Source organism: Nothoprocta perdicaria, unplaced genomic scaffold, assembly GCF_003342845.1.
Source record: "Nothoprocta perdicaria isolate Ctin4 unplaced genomic scaffold, notPer1 scaffold_145, whole genome shotgun sequence".
Taxonomy (NCBI): Eukaryota; Metazoa; Chordata; class Aves; order Tinamiformes; family Tinamidae; genus Nothoprocta; species Nothoprocta perdicaria.
The window spans coordinates 968772-986703 of NW_020454594.1; the positions used below are offsets into that span (position 1 = coordinate 968772).

The window sequence follows — 17932 nt, forward strand, 5'->3', positions numbered from 1 at the left end:
TTTTCACAGACTGCCATGCAATTGTTTTTTTTACRGGGGAGAGAGACAAAAAGAAATTAATACTAACGAAAGAAAATGTGTAAAAAGAAATAAAAATGTAAGTAAAAGCAACAACAAAGACATCATGGAAAAATCTACCCCTGCAGAGGTGGTTTGGGTGTTATTAAGAGACATTAGTTTTAAATCTTCTGCAGAATTATATTGCATTTATCATGAATGTATACAAGAAATTTATTTTTGGCTGTCATTCAAAATGTATGACACTGATGTGACCAACTCATCTAAAAACAGCTTCAAATTATCTGTTTGAGAAGCTGGAACTGTCACCACCTACTGTCTTGCAACTGATTAGCCRAAGGTTTGTAAGCAAAATATTTCTCCTCATTAACTTGGAAAGGACTCTACACAAAAAAAACAATCTTGGGGGCTGGTTCTGCTTTCCAGCACCTGCCTTTTACTGGTATTTCTTGTACGAAAGATCTGTACCCTTCTTCTCACATACTKAGAAAAGGAGTAAAAAATACTTTATACAATGCATTTAAAACAGCATGAACTGAGTAAATTGGACATAGATGTCATGGTTAAAATAAAAACTAGAAGTATTTACAATACTGCGTAAGTAATATAGCATAAACTTCCATTCTGAAAGCAATCACGTCAAAATAAAATTAAAAAAATATTACAACTCACATATGTTTAAACAGCTATAAATCCTTAATTTCTAACCAACTTCTTTATAAAAGCCTGTTTAAAATATTAAACTTTTGATTCTCTCTAGCTTAAACAGAATCTAGAATGATTTGATAAATATTACTGATCACTTAGTCTTTGTCTTAAGTTTCTAGATTTTCCATTTTCAAATTTTCTCTTTTTAAACACTGGCACCCCTTCTGACACATCCCCAAGAGAGGTGACGGTCTTCTCCTTAAATATCACTTTTCCATCTTCTGGAACCTCCAACGCTGGAGATGTTGCATTGTCATCCTCTGCACTAGGAAGCTCCAGGTCCACTTTTTCACTGTGAAAAGAAAGGATATAAATAAAAATTATTAWTAATAATAATAATAATAATAATAATGAGGGGTTAATCTATATGGAGAAAAAGAAAACCAACACTGCCAAATGCAGCCTGTTGCATCCATATATACTTGCCAAAGTAGTTTTGAAAAGCCCTATGAAAATATATGAGCAGGTCACAAAGTTTTCTAGACAAGATCATCAGCACAGCTAGGACCACGAGAAAAACATGTTCTTTATTTGTTCTGTATAGGTTATTTGAACTGGCATACGAAGTAAAAAACTGGGTCCCCAATTCTGTGCTGTGCTTATAGCATGGACCAACTACTGGTCACGCMAACAGTCCCATAAAAGCCAGCAGTGCTGCACGTTCTAAATTGAAGAATGTTAAAAGACTGTCATCAGTGAGCAGTTAACAACAGTTCCATGCCAGAATTTCTTGACAGCGAGGGTGACAGAGCCCTGGAACAGGCTGCCCAGGGAGGCTGTGGAGTCTCCTTCTTTGGAGATCTTCCAAACCCGCTTGGATGCAGCCCTGTGTCACATGCTCTGGGTGACCCTGCGTGTGCAGGGGGTTGGACTAGATGACCTCTGAGTTCCCTTCCAACCTTAACCATTCTGTGATTCTATGAAAATGCTATTGAGTAGTTTTCCTCAGGTGACCATCGCAGGTCTGTGCCTCAGTACTTAATGTTCTACATGATGGAAAAGAAAAAACAGGCCTGCTGAATCACCCAGTGACCTATGTTGGGACAGCCAGCTGYGGAGGATCACAGCTAACAGCTAACACTGACCTAGAAAAAGACATTACCTAAAAATTACCAATCAGTTTAAGGAGATCAACAGCAAAACATTGATCTAAGTTAACAACCTGTGGCACAAACATAAAATGGGGAACAACTGAACAAGCAGCAGAAAAGGATATAGGAGATCACAAGCCTGTAATGAATCACACCAGCATTACACTACTGCAAAGTATTACAATGTGTTACAGTGCTGGCCAAGTAGGGCCATGGTCCTTCACTACCATGCGCTCTCCTGATGTCAWCTCATTTTGGGCACTGCGCTTCAAGGCAGGCTTGGTGAAGCTCTAGCACCCAAACAGGAGCAATGAAAATGACTGCAAGTCAAGAAAATGTGACTGTTGTGGTGTCCCTCAAAGGTCAACCTCCTGCAAGAGCACTGGTGCTGGTCTCAATCATAAGTAAATTTTGTTGTTGTTCACCCAAAGTGAACTGTGTTTGTCTCTCTTATGTGCACATCAAGCCTGTGTACAAACTGCTATATAATGTCCAGCAGCTAAAAGTGTTTTTCATCAGGGAGTCACTTAAGGGAGAATTTAGCAGCTCTGGAGTCAAGCAGTGGTTAACTGGTCCAATAGAGCATCCTGAATACGTATGACTTATCTAAAAAGTATAGCTGTGCTTAATTTAGCCTGAAGAGTGTTGAAACTGTAGCTATTAAAGAATTTAGAAGTAAACAAATGCTGTAGAATGGGATGAATATGATGGGAAAGGCTAATCTCCCTCTCCCAACACTAGTCTCTTTGGACATCTGGAGCACACCGTAACAGAAAACTGTCTGCAGAAGCCAGCATGCTTCAGAGCAGGAGCCATCTCATACATGGATTGTGCAGTAAAAATCAAATAACAACTGATTAGGAAAACATGCGCAGCAAATCAGTTAGACATGGGARAAAGAACTTCCACATTTAATGTTGGCCTAAGTAGATTATTCATTTTTTTTTCTTTCATCTCCATATTTAAACCTTTTGTAAACATTGGCACCTGTGCTGTCTATTTTGAGTGCTATAAGAAATGCCTCCACTTGGCTAACCCTCGTCTGGCTTGAATTTTCCAGTACCTAAATAACTAGGTATTTCTTATTCAAAAGCATCCGAATCTAAGTCATGCCTCAAGCACATTGCSTAGTGTCCTCAGAAGATAAAGATGCTGTATGGGCTAGCTGAAGGAAAGAGACGTGTCTTCCAAAGAAGGGTGATAACTTAAGTCATCGTAAGTATTGCCTTGATAATGGCAGCTCTTCAAAACCTCTTGTGGTTTAGGCAAATTTCCCAATGGGTTCCAGAAAGCATCTCCTACCAGATTAAGAGAGCAGCAGCACTTATCGAGTCACAGCAGGAAAAGCTGAAGCAGATTTATAATTTTCCTTCTGAGTAACTTTATTTTGGAGATATAAACTAGGGAGCAAGGTAAGCAGGAGTTCAACCACAAGCCTTCTACTGAAAGGCCAGATGGGATGGAAGTTAGGAAAAAAAAAAAAAAGCTGTCATAACGGGCTATGCCCTTCAGGTGAACGGTTAAGAGCTGGTATAGACCCATGAACTGAGAAATAATTCAGTGCCTGTAAAACAAGCTTAGCTATACATATCGGGCATGGCTAGAATTTCCTTAGAGACTAAAAAGCACAATTATTATGACAACAACTATTGATCCTACTGGGAAGAAATTCAAATAAATGCTAATGATCAAGATGCTGCTGATCCTAGAAGACTGGCCCCGCTATGGGACAGTCAAGAGAGATCTTGAACTTAATGCAGAGTCAGACCCACTGATACCAGGAAGCAACAAAATTTAGCCTAGAAATTAGAGACTTCAAGAAAGCTGCCTATGTCATTCCTAGACTGCAAACAGCWGAAGAAGGAGACACAAGAACTTGTGAGGCAGTTGAAACATATTTTTGGAAAAGATGATGCTAAGGAGCATAAGCTTAGAATAACTACGTCTACACAGTCAATATTTAACCTCTGGAAAAAAAAAAATAATGGATGGCAACAATCTACTAATGTATCAAAGCTGATTTTGTACTTATGGTTCACTTTACACAGAAAACAAAATACTACCACTATTCTCCACAGAAAGATATTCCTTAAAATAACCACCTTGGCAAAAGTTGTATTTGGACTACATTCCCAGTAACTGCTAGGCACATTCTGACGAGTGTCAGAAMCAAAAGCTTTGGCTCTTAAAAACAAGGACTCTGGAAATAAACATTCTGAGGATACGCATGGCAAACAGATACCTACCACGTGTCTTCTTCCTCTGTTTTAATTGATTTCCAGGTTCCATAAGGTTTGGTGGTCTTAGATGCATCACTGGAGGCTTCCTGGAAAATTGAGGTAGTCTCCCTTTTCATTTCCTCTTCTAGATTAACTTCTCGCCATACACCTAATGTTTTAGCTTTGGGAGATTTCTTTTCTTCTGTTTCTTCACCATTATCTCCTTTCCTCTAAAAGACAAAAAGGAAGACCTTAAGCAAAAATAAAATACACAATGTAGCTTTMTTTTGCATCTTTTATTTATAATTGTCTATTATTTATACTTTTCAAATTGGAATAACTTGAAACAATACATTTCATATTGTTATAAAATCTTACCATTTTTCTCCTGTACTTTCCATCACATACACAGTYAATAAAAATCGTAAAGACTAGACAAAGTTGGGAAGTCCCACCTATCATGGCTGATGAGAGCAAGCAGTAACGAATACAAATGTAAAATGAAAGTTTAACATGCAAAAAAAATAAAAGAGGTGAATATACAACATACAACTTCCTGCGTGCACACGCACGCACGCACACACACACACACACGTGCCTTTCACAGCACCTGTTAATACTTCATAATGATGCACAGTGAAACACATATTTTAGAATTTACATCTGTCTATTAATACTTTTTATGCTTAAACTGGCTCTGGATTATCCTTGTTCTGGACTATCTGTTCCAGGAAAGATTTGGCCCAACAAGAGCCATAACTGGTGCCTTGATGATAAACCTTCAGATTTGAGGACAAAGATAGCTAACTGATTGTTTTTCAAGAGGAGGACTTTGCAGTCACTTTTACTAGTGAAGCTTAGAAGTCATAACCTCACTCTGAAACTCAAATCATTTTGTGGATTATTTCAGAGATGAGAAATATTTTGAGTGATACTGTCACTCATGTCAATAGCGTGATATTCTCCTTTCTTGAAGAACATCACACTTTTGACAATATCCTGGAACAGTGCTATCTATGTGACAAATAACTGAATAAAGATGAATTTTACTACTCAAACAAGTGCAAACTTTGCTTTTCAGTCATAAGGTTCAATCTAATTACGAGTACAGCATACTGTAAGAGGTAAAAGACAAAGATTCTACCAATCTTATGGTAGAAAATGAACACTGTGAAGAACAAAGCAGCCCTGAAGACAGAACTTACCTTGAAATTTCTTTCAGGACTTTCATCCTCACTTCCGCTGTCATCCTCAGAGTCCGACTCAGATGCTTTGGAATCGGTTTCTGCCCGGTCTCCAGCACGCTTGTTACGTTGACTCTTCTCATTTGAAGACGAAACAAAACCAGCAGGTTTCTCCCAAGTAGATACTGTCCAAGATATTTGGAAAACCACATTATTTATGTTTCTAATTTTGATCTATTATTGCTTTGATGACAATATCTTCCAGTAGAGGTGCTACCTTATGAAAAAATACAGAAAAAAATTTAGCACAAGCCTTTTGTTTTTGTCCAGTACGTCATTTTTATTTTTATTTTTTAACATAAGCTTAATCAGAAAGGTAGCACCCTACAGCAGAAACATTATCACAGCAGCTGACTCCACTTTTAATAAACCTTGTTGTAACTAGCCCTTAAGATAATTCATAGCAAACTAGGAAACTATGTTTCCATCTCATCCTAAAACAGGACAGATCATTTGCCCTCTGGAAGTGCTTGTTTAATTTGATTTGTCTATTTTGCCTAAATACGTCTAAATTTATTATTTTTACAGTTGACTCAAAGGTCTTAAAACGGTTAGCAATAAGAGAGCAAAAGTATATTAGCTGTTTTATCACATTTGAAAGCTTACATAAAATAATTTAAAGTTTTCTTTCTCATTATTTTATGTATTTCCAAATACCTAACAGGTATGCTGGTATATGTCTTTTGGAGAAGTAAAAATGCTAGGTGCTGTCTGTCCATGGCTCTGAGCTAACAAACCAGGCTGTGAAGGATACTCATGTCATCGAGTTTTAGGCCATTAACGGAGAAGGCTCATTCCCTTAGGTGCTTCATATAGTGGATGGAGTGGAAGCCTTCCGGAGTATGACTCAGAGCAGGAATTTAGCCTAGGGATACCAGCCTCCTAAATGACATGTCTGAGATTAGACTCTATAAATATGCTTTTTGGTTAACAATTTCTCTTTTCTTCAGAGAATGAGATTAGTGTATCAAAGCTGATAAGCAGTTTTAAAGCATTCCAAGAACACCTATAGCTACATAAAAATAAAAGATTGCTGTTACAACATCAAAATCTTCTAAGACCAATTACCAAACATGTTGATTTCAAAAGATACTCCTTCTGTCACATGTCCACGAAGAATTTTAAAAAGCAGCATAACCAAAGGCATAAAACATATCTGAATTTAGCATGCAACTTAAAAAATACCCAGCATCTCATCTCCCTTTCAAAAGAACAAATGACAAATTATTTGGGTAGGGAAGTGGCATGCAGAAAAATGGATTTTTCTTTTCTTTTCAGCATCTTCAGAAATGTCAGTTCACACCCAGCAGCAGAAATAGACCCRTAACTGGTATGAAACCACCAGCTCTCCAATAAGGCATCACCTATCTTACAAGCGCCAGCAAGATCTGGTGAGCAGATGCCTGATCTGGGGAAGTTACCATGAATTTCCTTTCTTCTCTGGAGCTCTTCCAAACCTGCCTGGATGCCTCCCTGTGACCCGTGCTCTGGGTGTCCCTGCTGGAGCAGGGGGGTTGGACTGGATGATCTCTAGAGGTCCCTTCCAACCTCAACCAGTCTGTCATTCTGTGAATTTCCAGACCTCTTTCAGGAGCCCCATCTCCTCTTACCAGTGCTACTTCAGCAAAAGTAGCAGATTCTCATTTAATCCTCTAGAGCCGTCAAAATTAAATCTTTTTTTTCYCCTTGATTTCCAAACAAAAACATTAACACATTTGTATAAATGAAGAATCCATATTTTATAGTTATATATGTCTAAAAACCTATGAAGCACAAGTGCATACATACTGAAAAAACAACCAAAAGCCATCATCGACTTATGCAAGAAGTCTATTTCAACTCATGTGATGAATTTAAAAATATAAAACTTTGAAATAAYATTAAAACACAGTTCACTTGCTAAACAAAAGGCAGTGTTGAAAACGCTTTCTGAAGTGGTGCTTTATTGGAAAAGAGAGTCTCCCCTACCTCCTGTTTGTGTGTTATAGTAGTAGGTATGACCATCTTCAGAAACACCTTCGACCCACTCTGCTGTCTGAGAAAGATAGATGTTAATTAAAAACAAAAAAGAAGTTTTAATGATCACTCAAAGTATCATGTACAAGATATAACAATATTCATCCTTTGAGTATTTCTTATTTATGGTAATTTTACTGTTTGAATGTTTGATTGAAACCTAGACCCTTAAAGCTGTTAGCAAGTTAGCATTCTTTTTGACTCAAATGCAATTAAATACAGATTGCTACAAATTTTTGTTTTCCAAAACATTCACACCTTAAATTGTAATTTTCTTTCTGTTCCTTTTGCTAAGTAGAAATTGAGGAAAAACTAATCTCTACAAGATTTTACAAGATTACTACAAGAAAACAAACAAAAAGTCTTCTAAAATGTATCCTAAAAGAGAACTTTGCCAAAAAAAATTTAAGAATGAAACTTTGGAATACATTGGAATACATTCCAACAAATTTGCTTAATTTAGGGGAAAAAAAAATCAGCAAAGCACTCATTTTTCCTACTTAACACATATTTATGATATTGAGCACAAGCTGCTGGTGTGTCTTTGTGGATGTATAATTAAAACGTTTTATAAAATCATCTACTCCTGGAAAATCATTACTGTTTACAAAACTTGAGATTTTCATCAAAGAACTGATTCTACCTACACTTACATATACAATTATTTCACTGTTCCTTAAGTATAAAACTGCCCATCCCCTGTATAGGCTAGAACTCTGAGGCAAGATAAATATTATTTTCATCATGTATTATTTTTTCCATTAATGCAAGTTTTGCATACATATATATATGTATGCGTCCACATATATACACCTTTGCATTTGCTTAATACTCTAGTAAGACTGTGTTCTGTTTTTAAAGCTCAAGAAAACCTAAAATTTARGTTCTCTCATGTGCTACAGAAAGCTACTTATACAAACAGAGAAATTACACAAGTTAGTGGTGAAAATGGAAAACTGGGAAAACTTCAGTGAGTAATTTTCCTCAAAGCGTTGTTCTCAAAAGCTGCAATGTGCCAGTTTCGATACAAGAAGCAAAAGGAAAATTTAAGTGGAAAAAGGACCATGGACTGTCCTTAAGTTCAACTTACTGTTTTTGTTCAAGTTCTAGCCTGAACATTTCAGATCTGGTTGTTAGAGGGTTTTAGCAGATATATAACGTTAGACACGCCAAGTATTCCACTATACAAATGCTAACAGGCACGATGTCCATCTCAAGTCATTTGTGATCTTCAACACACTTTATCATTACTGTGTGCTATGCATGTTTTGTGAAGCCTGAGGAGCAAGCTAGTGTGCTATGAAACAAGAAGGGACATGAATCTCAGCTGAACTACGCACTCCAAGTGTGCCCTTTAATGTCAGTCCTTGTTAGAGCTGTATTTCCAATCGCTTTAGTTCAGGCTAAATAAGAGACCAATCAAACTCCCATACCTAGCAAGAGCTGAAATGAGTAAAGACACCAGAAAGATCAGGCAAAACAYGACCATGTAGTTTAAGAGAGATAGCCAAGGCAGGAGGTGTGTGTTTATGATACTGCTGAGATGACCTAACTATGAAATGCTGCCAAAAGGGGAACTCCTCCTCTCTTCCAGCTGCTCTCTCTGCTCTGACATTCCTCTGACTCTCCAGTAAGCTAATTCAAGGAACCAGAAGCCTACAAAGCACCGTGCTCAACTCGGATATCCTCACACTCTGTGAACTAGTTCACCATCCTGTCAAATATGTCCCATGGCCACAAGTCACAAGGCCATCTCTTTCACTGGAAGACAGCAGTGACATTGCCGAAATATCCTGGCAAGGCCACTCCTAGGCTGAAGAGATGAAGAACTGGTTAAAAGCCATGTAAAAAAAAAAAATGGCTGTATAAAACTGTATAAAGCTGTATAAAATAGCTGCTAAAACAAAGATATAGGTAGTCAATTTTTATTTTTAATTAGTAACATAGTAAATCATTCTCTATATTCAATTTATATTTTCTTAAGTTTACTAAGAGCAAAAAAATCTACACTTTGCAGTCAGAAAAGACAGGCATGCACATTTTTTAGCTTAGTTAAGGAAAAAAAAAGCATTTGCTTACTGTCTTAGACTTTGGAGAGCTGTCTTGGAATCCTTTAGGTTTCTCCCACTGTGATTCTTAAAAGACAAAACAAAGCAAAAACAGAAAAAAAAATCTGTTGTTTACTTCTGTCCATTTTTAAAGTTGTTCCAAAAACAAAAAAAAAACCACCCCAGATCTAAAGGACACATCAACATCTGTTACATATATGAACAAGTATTATAGATATGCTTCATCAAAAAATAAATCATCCTTTCTCAAACCATGGCATTTTCACTACCAAGGAATAGTAACCAGAGTGTCAAAATTACTGGTGGCGTTATAAGGACTGATCACTTGCCAGTCTCTATTAAATCATGGCTGATACTCAGATACTAGAATTTTGGTACAAATTAGAATTTTTGTTTTTTTTAAATGGTCACTTTGGCCAGGAGATTTTTACATTTTGGAAATAATATTGTATGAGGAAATACTAAGGCAAATCTTCATATTAGATCTTAAAATTATAAGAAATAGTTTATAACATTTACTTCTAATAATAATAGATTTCTTTTATGCTTTAAATAAATCATAACACACTGCTCCTCAGCACAAACAAATGAGATACATCCTGTTAAGATGGAAAAAAAAAATAATCATCATCATGGGAAAGAATACATCTATTTTTTCTGTATTTAACCTTTGAGAGSCTAGCAATTTCCAGAAATATCTGAGTTTTCACATTACTAAATTACTAATAAAAAGCACAGGTAGTCTTAAGTTCTGGATGCCATTAGGCATGCCCATGTCTTCAACATGAAATCTCCATCTAATTTTTAATATTTTAATTACCAATCTACAACTGATACAGCAGAAGAGAAAAAAACATAGGTAGCCTTTTCTCATTTACATGCAGGAATTATGTTTGTATTTGCTTCGCACTAGTTCTTACCTCCAGTGGTTGTGTTGTAGTAGTATGTGTAGCCCTCAGGGGAAAGTCCTTGTACCCACTCCTTCTTTTCACCTTTTGGTGGCCCTGAAGTATCTTGAGACATCTTTTTCTTCTTTTCCTTCTTTTCCTTTTTTTCTTTCTTCTCTTTCTTTCCTTTCTTTTCCTCTGTTTTACTCTGTGTCGAACTGGGACCTACATCATCTTAAAGAAAATGATACTCCCTTTTAAAAGAAAGATTGAGAATCTGAACTTACATAGTAGTCACTCTTTTGTAGCAACAACAACCATGAAATTTTGCTCTTAGGAGTATTTTCACTCATCACACACAGCATAGATAAACTGAAAACCATAGCAAACAAACTCTGCATTTTAGCAACACTAGTGTTCCACGAGGAACTCCAAATATCATGAGATGAGTAACATGAAGAAAAAAAACACAAGGACTTGTGAATTCTGAGCAATAAATAGAGTAATGAAAAAAAACAGCTTGTGCAGGAGCTTGCAACTATGAACTTTTTTTTTTTTAAAGATATGTCTTCACAGGGACAGATCAAAGGTACTTGGTTGAACTGCACGTTTAGTAGGAGATTCAAAGCTCCATTACTTGACAGTGGTAGGGTCCAAGCTCTTTTAATTGGCAAGAACTTCGTATCCACCAGCAGAAGTGAAACACACCACTAACTAAAAGAAGCTGCAGTGCCGATTGCAAGTGCAAGCTACACAGTATTTTTTCCTATCACGTTGTTGAATTTTCTAGTCCAAATTGGACTGTTATATGCGCAGAGGACAGCATAGCTAGAAACATCCTATACTGCAATTTCCATAACTTGCAAATTGAAGGTACGCTCTCTTTTTTTTTTTTTTGTGAGCAAACACAGTCCTGGAGGCCTAGGAGTCTTATGCTCCTAAAATCTAATGTAAGAAACAAACAAACAAATTCCTATTCAATATTGTTTCAATTCTGTCTTTAATCTTTTGGCAGCTATATGAACTACCTGGCTTAATTCCAAGCCTTTTCAAATCCTCTTGATATGCCTKCATTGCTGCTTCCTCCATTGCTGCAAATTCTTTTGACATATTTTCTTCTTCTTTTGCTTTTTCCAAGCTTTTCTTTTTTATCTACAAAAACAAACAAATAAAAGATTAAACAAGTCTGACAATGAAAGAAATCAAAAAATACATATTTGTAAAAATAAGATGTTTGCGTTACCTCACTGATTCGTTTTGTCACATTTTCTTTATGATTCTTTCCTCTTTCATGAAATTCAATGCTCTTCAGAACAAGAAAAATAAAATATGATACAAATTTAATTAGTTTTAGATGGTTAAAATCTAGTTGAACAAGCCTAAATGTAACCTCTTTTGAAAATACTTAAAGCAAACAATATAGCTATAAAATGTTTGCTAAGAACACTAAGAAAGATTCAAAATCAAAATTATGAAAAAACAGTAACATTCTGAAATGGTATCATACAAAATTTCACACTCTGTATCTATGAGATGTARGATTTTTATAACTAGAAACAAGCAGGGGAAGCCTGGGCTCCCTCTCCATGCTACTCTTTGAAGTATCACCTATTTTTTTTTTTAACTTGCTGTTTCTTTCCTTGCAAGCTTTATTTTAAGTGATTTATTTAGCATTCCAAATATTACTATGGTCCTTATTTAGATTACGCTACATTCCTCAAAGGTCCTATGAACTTAAACTAGTCTCTAGTCTGCCGGTCCATAATAATCTAAGACAGAGGGCAGAAAAAGGAAAATAGGAGAGTTAGGTAATAGCAGGATGGTCTGCAGGCCAAAAGCTGCCAGAAAGACTGAAGCTCTACAGGAACAGCAGCTGAGAGCCAAATACAGTTCCCATGACAAACACCTGAGCTAATCCGAGCATTCAAAAGCTAGAGGCCTAAATCTGACACAGTGACTCAAAACTCCCTTGCAGAGATGAAGAGTTTAAGTTAACAGGTGTGCAGATACCCATTTCTCACTTAACTTGTTGTAAATATCACAGGTAAATATTATAAAGATTTTAAAATGATATAATTCATGCATCAACAGATTATTATCAGAAGTGCTTTTAAGAGCTTGTAATTCAAATCGTTGGTATCTCAGAATTACTAAGGTACTATGGTAGATCATCCTACAGGTCTGTTGTCTGCTATCCAGCACTTGCAGTAGTCGCAGAACTTTTTTGGCTGAGATTTCCAGTAATCCGCCCTGGAAAAGAAAAAAGAAAAAGAAGTGTAACCTAAGCCAACATCAAACCCAAAGCTTTTTACATACAAAGCCCCAGAAAACCTTATGTTCCACACAGCACAACTTGGTATTGCAATGTTGTARTTGATTCCTGAAGACTACGATGTTTTCTACAATGGAAAAGGTGCTTGAAGATCCAGAAGTAGAAGACAACACCAGCCAAAGATTAACAAACCGCACCAAGTACTCTTGTTAAAGTCAGAAATGTCAGGTTGTGCAGGTTATTTTTCATAACAATGCATCCAGTACGTGTTTTTAAATGTAAACCTGATTTAATRCCCAAGTCAATTCCAGATTCAGCACAGTGAACTTAGCAACCGAGATACAGTTTGGGACAACGCGAGCTAATGGAAGGAGGCCTGGAGCAGATTTTGACCTGTGGGGTCACAGACAAAACAACAAATGGTTTAGATGTTTCAGCATAAAAAAAGGAGTATTTTTGAACCATGCAATTTGGATAAAAAGTTGCATATGTGTGAGGAAACATGAGGGAACTCTGCAGAGTTCAGAAGTTAAAACATAAAAGTGCTTAATGAAAAAAACATCCCCTTCAACAGCTAGATAAAGACTGTTTCTTCATCAGCAAACCCTTTCAAATGCCAGATGAGACTCTTACATGAACAGAAATAAGTTCCATTTTGTACCGGCTTGCAGAAATAGATGCAATGTTTCAGTTCGACAGAAAACACTCCAGTAACATACTGTTATGTTTTAAAATTAAAATAAGAAAAATGAGGGTCAAAAAATACCAAAACGAAAACCAAAAACAACTCAGGACAAAACTTGAAACATTAAAAAAATGCCCCCAAATAAATCTTTGTTTTCCATCTGAAGATCAATGTACAAAGTTGAAGGAAAAAGGAAAATACTTCCCAACATTTTTATTCATCAAAAGCAAAGCATTTGCCAAGTACAAAAAATAGCACCTCCTAGACCCTATGATATACGCCAGTAGATTTTTCAAAACAGAAACAGACCTGAATTACACAACACACCAAAATGAGGCACAGTTGTTGAAACAAGCCCTCCTCTCAGTCTTAAATACAATTTCTAAGATGCTACTACAATTTAAAATAGTTAATCTGCAAGTTCTACAGAAAAAAAACAGAAAAGAAAACAGCTGCAGCTGGGTTTCCCCCTAATTTAAACAGAAATCTGCTCACTCGTAAATGGTGAACTTCAAAACGGGGTGATAACTTAGTCACAATTTTTATTAAAAAGCTGTYGAGATTTATATTCTAAAATATACTTCGGCCAAAGCCCAGGAAATCTAGCACTCTGGCTTGAAAATCAAGTGAGTGGGAGGGAGATTCTCGCTGCGCTCAGAAATACTGCTAGACCCTTTCTCCTACTTGAGCTGTAGCTCCTAATTGAGCTGTAGCTCCTAAATGTTATCTAAATCCTTTGACATCATCTATGATAAATTTCCAGCTAAAATTTGGGCTAACTTTCCTGAGATAGAGAACCAGTTCTGGCAGAAAAGATACAAATTGCAAAATAATCTCACCACATGTTTCAAAGATGCAAGAACATTTCTGCATTTCCAAGCATAACTTAATAGCACTCCTTCTCTCGAAGGGAATCAAAAGAAAAGGCTAAAACTAAGACTGTTATAAACAAAAAGACTAAGACCTTGCACTTAACCATCAGTCAAGATATAGGTCAAGATATAAGGTGAATCTAGGACTTAAGTACAAAATATTTGCCTTGAAGTTAAAAATCTTATGTCTTCATCTGCTATTATTTTTGATAGACATAGGAGACATCTCTATGATGTCAAAAATAATTGATTTATTAATAAGAGTCATTTGCATTAATTATGAACCCCATTCTGAGATTTATGAGGATGCAAAGTATTATACAYTGAGTAGATCCCTCAGAGATTTTCCAGTTCGTACCACTCAAGGAATGAGCAAACTCAAATATCCACTGAATAACATCTGCCCTGGCCACATGGATGGGGCCTGAAAAGCACCAGCAGCGTTGCAGTGGGAGTAAACCAGGCGGGGTATTTTGGAAGAGGAACAGCACCTGCAGCAAAATCCCATCTCAGTAGGATCCCACCAGATTTCCCAGGTCCTTCCTACAAGCCTGAGACAGCTAATACTACTACAACTATCCTAGTTTTAGGACAGTGTTTAAGAATGTGAATTATTTTTATTAGTCTACCAAGAATAAACTGCTGTGTAGATACAGTTAAAGTGGCACAGGGCACTTTCAAACTTGTATAATTGCATACAGCTATGAGGATCATCATTTTTAAAAGCAAGCCACTGTAGCCAAATGGTAACTTTTAAGGCTATTTGTTTTCTGCCCACACTTACATCAATAAGGTTTAGTTGCAAAGTTGGAAATCCTGTATTAGCTTGGAAAAAAAAGGTTTATCTTCCCAAGGAACGGGGATTTTGTTTCAACCCCTAATGGTCGAATCTACAAGGCAGAATTTGTAAGCTCAGTTCAGAAGACTAAAGGAGACAGGAGGGTGGGGAGAGGGAAGGAGAGTGAACACAGAACTGTTTTCTTACAGCTTTAATGAAATGAGTAACTTTGCAGCTAACAACTGTACAGTGCAAATAGTTTCTATGTTAAAAAAACATTTTTGGATTTTTGAAGTTCATTTAAGACACTGCGGGACTGAGAACACAGTAAAGATTAAATATAAATTCTGCCTTAAGAGCACTTACTATGTTCATTATTTGCAGCACTGAAATTCAGATATTTTTATTTGGCCTAATTCCTTTTTTTTTTTGAGCCATTAGAACCATAGAACTTATGTCAAAATGACAAAACTTGGGATTGCACTCTCATGCTGCACAGGAGCCACACTTCTGGGAGAACACAGAGCAGCTCTGTTGACAATATTCAGAAGAATATTCCAGCAGTACTGGAATCCCACATCCCAGAACTCTACATCTTCCTGCCAAAGTACAAGTTCCTTTCCTAACAACTTACAGCATTACTAAGGCTTTACAGATGGTGCAATCAGCCTTCCAATACTGGGAAGCTTCAAGCAGTGCTAATAAAGAACCCACCTTCAGTTTTGCCAGGTTTATTTTGGGATTGGGCTGAAAGTTATGGGTCCTATCCCATATTGACAGAGTTTTTTATCGCTATGTATATATAAAATAATAAAAATAAAATTGTTTCAGGTGATTCTGAAGACAACAAAAAGTAATTTGGCCATGCAAACAAAATCTGGAAGTATTTGCTTTGAATAGCTCTGTTTTTAAAACACCAGACTCAAAATTTGGCAGGGATGCAAAGGCCTTCGTATCAGGGATATATCTGTCTAAATTATATACCTTTAGGAGAAAAAAAAATCCATCACACACATGCTAAGTGTGTCTTTAATATCTGCAAAGACTTTGCACAGGGTTAACATCTTCCAGTTTTCTACAGGTTTGAGCACCAAGCAGCCTGTGTGTGCATCACTCTCGAGCAGAGGTGTGTGACATTGCTTGTAAGCAACTTATGGATTCAAGACTACACAAGGAAACAAATTCAGAGCTGTTGTGGGATGAGTATTCTGTAAAAGCCACTCAAAGGACATGTCTTTACTCAAGAAGGCTAACAAATGTTGTTTGGGAATACTGTGTACTTCTAAAACAAAACAATACTAATGTAGAAAAAAAACCCAAAGAATCATACATTGCACAACAGACCCTCTACATGGAGAGATATTCCAGAACAGCTAATACTACTACAATTATCCTAGGCTATTTTTTTGTATTGCAAGCCCTAAGAGTAACAGCAGGGAAGCAAGACTAAAGGGGAAATGAGGAAGAGTCTTTCTTATACTGCAAACCAGCACACAGACCAATGGTCCTAAATGACCCCACTCTGTAAGAATTCATAGCAACCCTTCATTCCTACTGCACTAATCTTACCCTAAAAGTCCTTCTTTGATTTATATCTTAAAAACAAACAAAAACCTCCAGATCATATCCAAAAATAAAAATCGAAGAAAAATGAGTCCCTGACGTGCCTACTACACAGGACTGTCCTCCYAGCCAACATAACCTTAGTTTGTCAGCCTTCTATGTCACCAACCATATTTTTATGTTTGAGCTTCTAACATGGAGTAGCACTGCAYGAGAATTTTATCTTCATGGAACAGGCCAGTTCTGCGAAGAGTTTAGTACTTCTGGCCATTGATTACATATTTTGGCAATTCTTCAATACGCTGTAATTTCTAACCAAACAGCAGGTTCTTTTTGTTACTGTTTTAGCCCCTTCTAAACAACATACAAGACATATAAGACAATCTCATCAGACAGTGGCATTGCATAAACTGCTTGATTTGATGCTGTATTGGTGCTGAAGACTGTCTGCAAGGATCTGCTCTGAAAGAAAACTTTCCTAAATTTTAAGTCATCTGTAAGTTACCTACGTTCACATGAAACAGAGCATCATGAAATTTTGTAGCAATACTACGCTAAAACRAGAATGTTAACGAGAATTAAGATTTTGCATGCACAGAGCTCCAATGGAACTTGACTCACCTAACTTCAGTTGTCTAAAAAAATTTGTAGCTAAGAAACAAGAAATGAACTGAACTCTATAGGTGTGCATTTCCTTCTCAGCCTGGAWGCCTGAAGCCAACAGTCCAAGCCAACCTGAAGATGTTGGGTATCTAAAGTCAGAGATGTTTACAGAGCAGAGGTCTGCTGTAGATCCCAGTGAAGGATATGGGCTTTGTTGGTAAGAATACAATAAGGGTGAGGACAGGAGAGCAAAAACAGCAACACAAATTGGGTCAARAAACCGTTCAAGTACAATTTCAGCAACAGCTGAAACAGCTATAATTAAAAACACACTATGTACAGTATGAGTCTGCAAGATGTGGCTCACACAGCCTAGCCATCAAATACTAAGAAAATTGTTTAAGTTCCAGATTTTTCAGGAACATCTAAGTTAGGGAATCACAYACACAAAAAATAATAGAAATGAGTAAATAACATTCATCCGACATTCTCATTCGATGAAAACCACAGCTTAGCTTTTGACCCCATTGACCCAATAAACCAGACTTCGGGTGTGCGTTATTTTAACCACCGAAAAGAGCAGCACTASGAGACGGATATTTCTCTCATCGGGAATTGCCCAGAACTGGAGGTACCAAAGGAAACCCCGCTCTAAAGGGCGGAAGGGGGGTAAGGAGGGCTGCAGGCTCCCGTGCGCAGTGCTCACCACCCCGGCGGCGCAGGACGCGGCAGTGAAGCCCCTCGCGGGCAGCAAGCAGAGCTCCCCGGGATGTTCGGCAGAGATAAGGCGCAGAAAACGCAGACACAAACAAGCAGAGGGCGGAGGAAGGGGGGGATAAGCACGAGGCGGACGCGAGCGGGACGGCGGGTGCCGGGGCGCCCCCGCGGCCCGTCCCGGCCCTGCCCG

The 17932-nt window shown here is 37.3% G+C and overlaps 1 protein-coding gene across 1 annotated transcript; it reads right to left on the bottom strand.

The window, feature by feature from the left end:
- Positions 1-221: 221 nt before the first annotated feature.
- Positions 222-13178, bottom strand: WBP4 (WW domain binding protein 4). The gene is made up of 10 exons (XM_026034483.1): positions 13158-13178; positions 12430-12639; positions 11496-11558; positions 11281-11404; positions 10286-10486; positions 9376-9431; positions 7249-7315; positions 5242-5405; positions 4064-4266; positions 222-1018 (listed from the first exon to the last, which is right to left on the bottom strand). Exons 1-10 carry the CDS (start codon positions 13176-13178, stop codon positions 811-813), a joined length of 1317 nt encoding a protein of 438 aa, XP_025890268.1. The 3' UTR covers positions 222-810.
- Positions 13179-17932: the final 4754 nt, after the last annotated feature.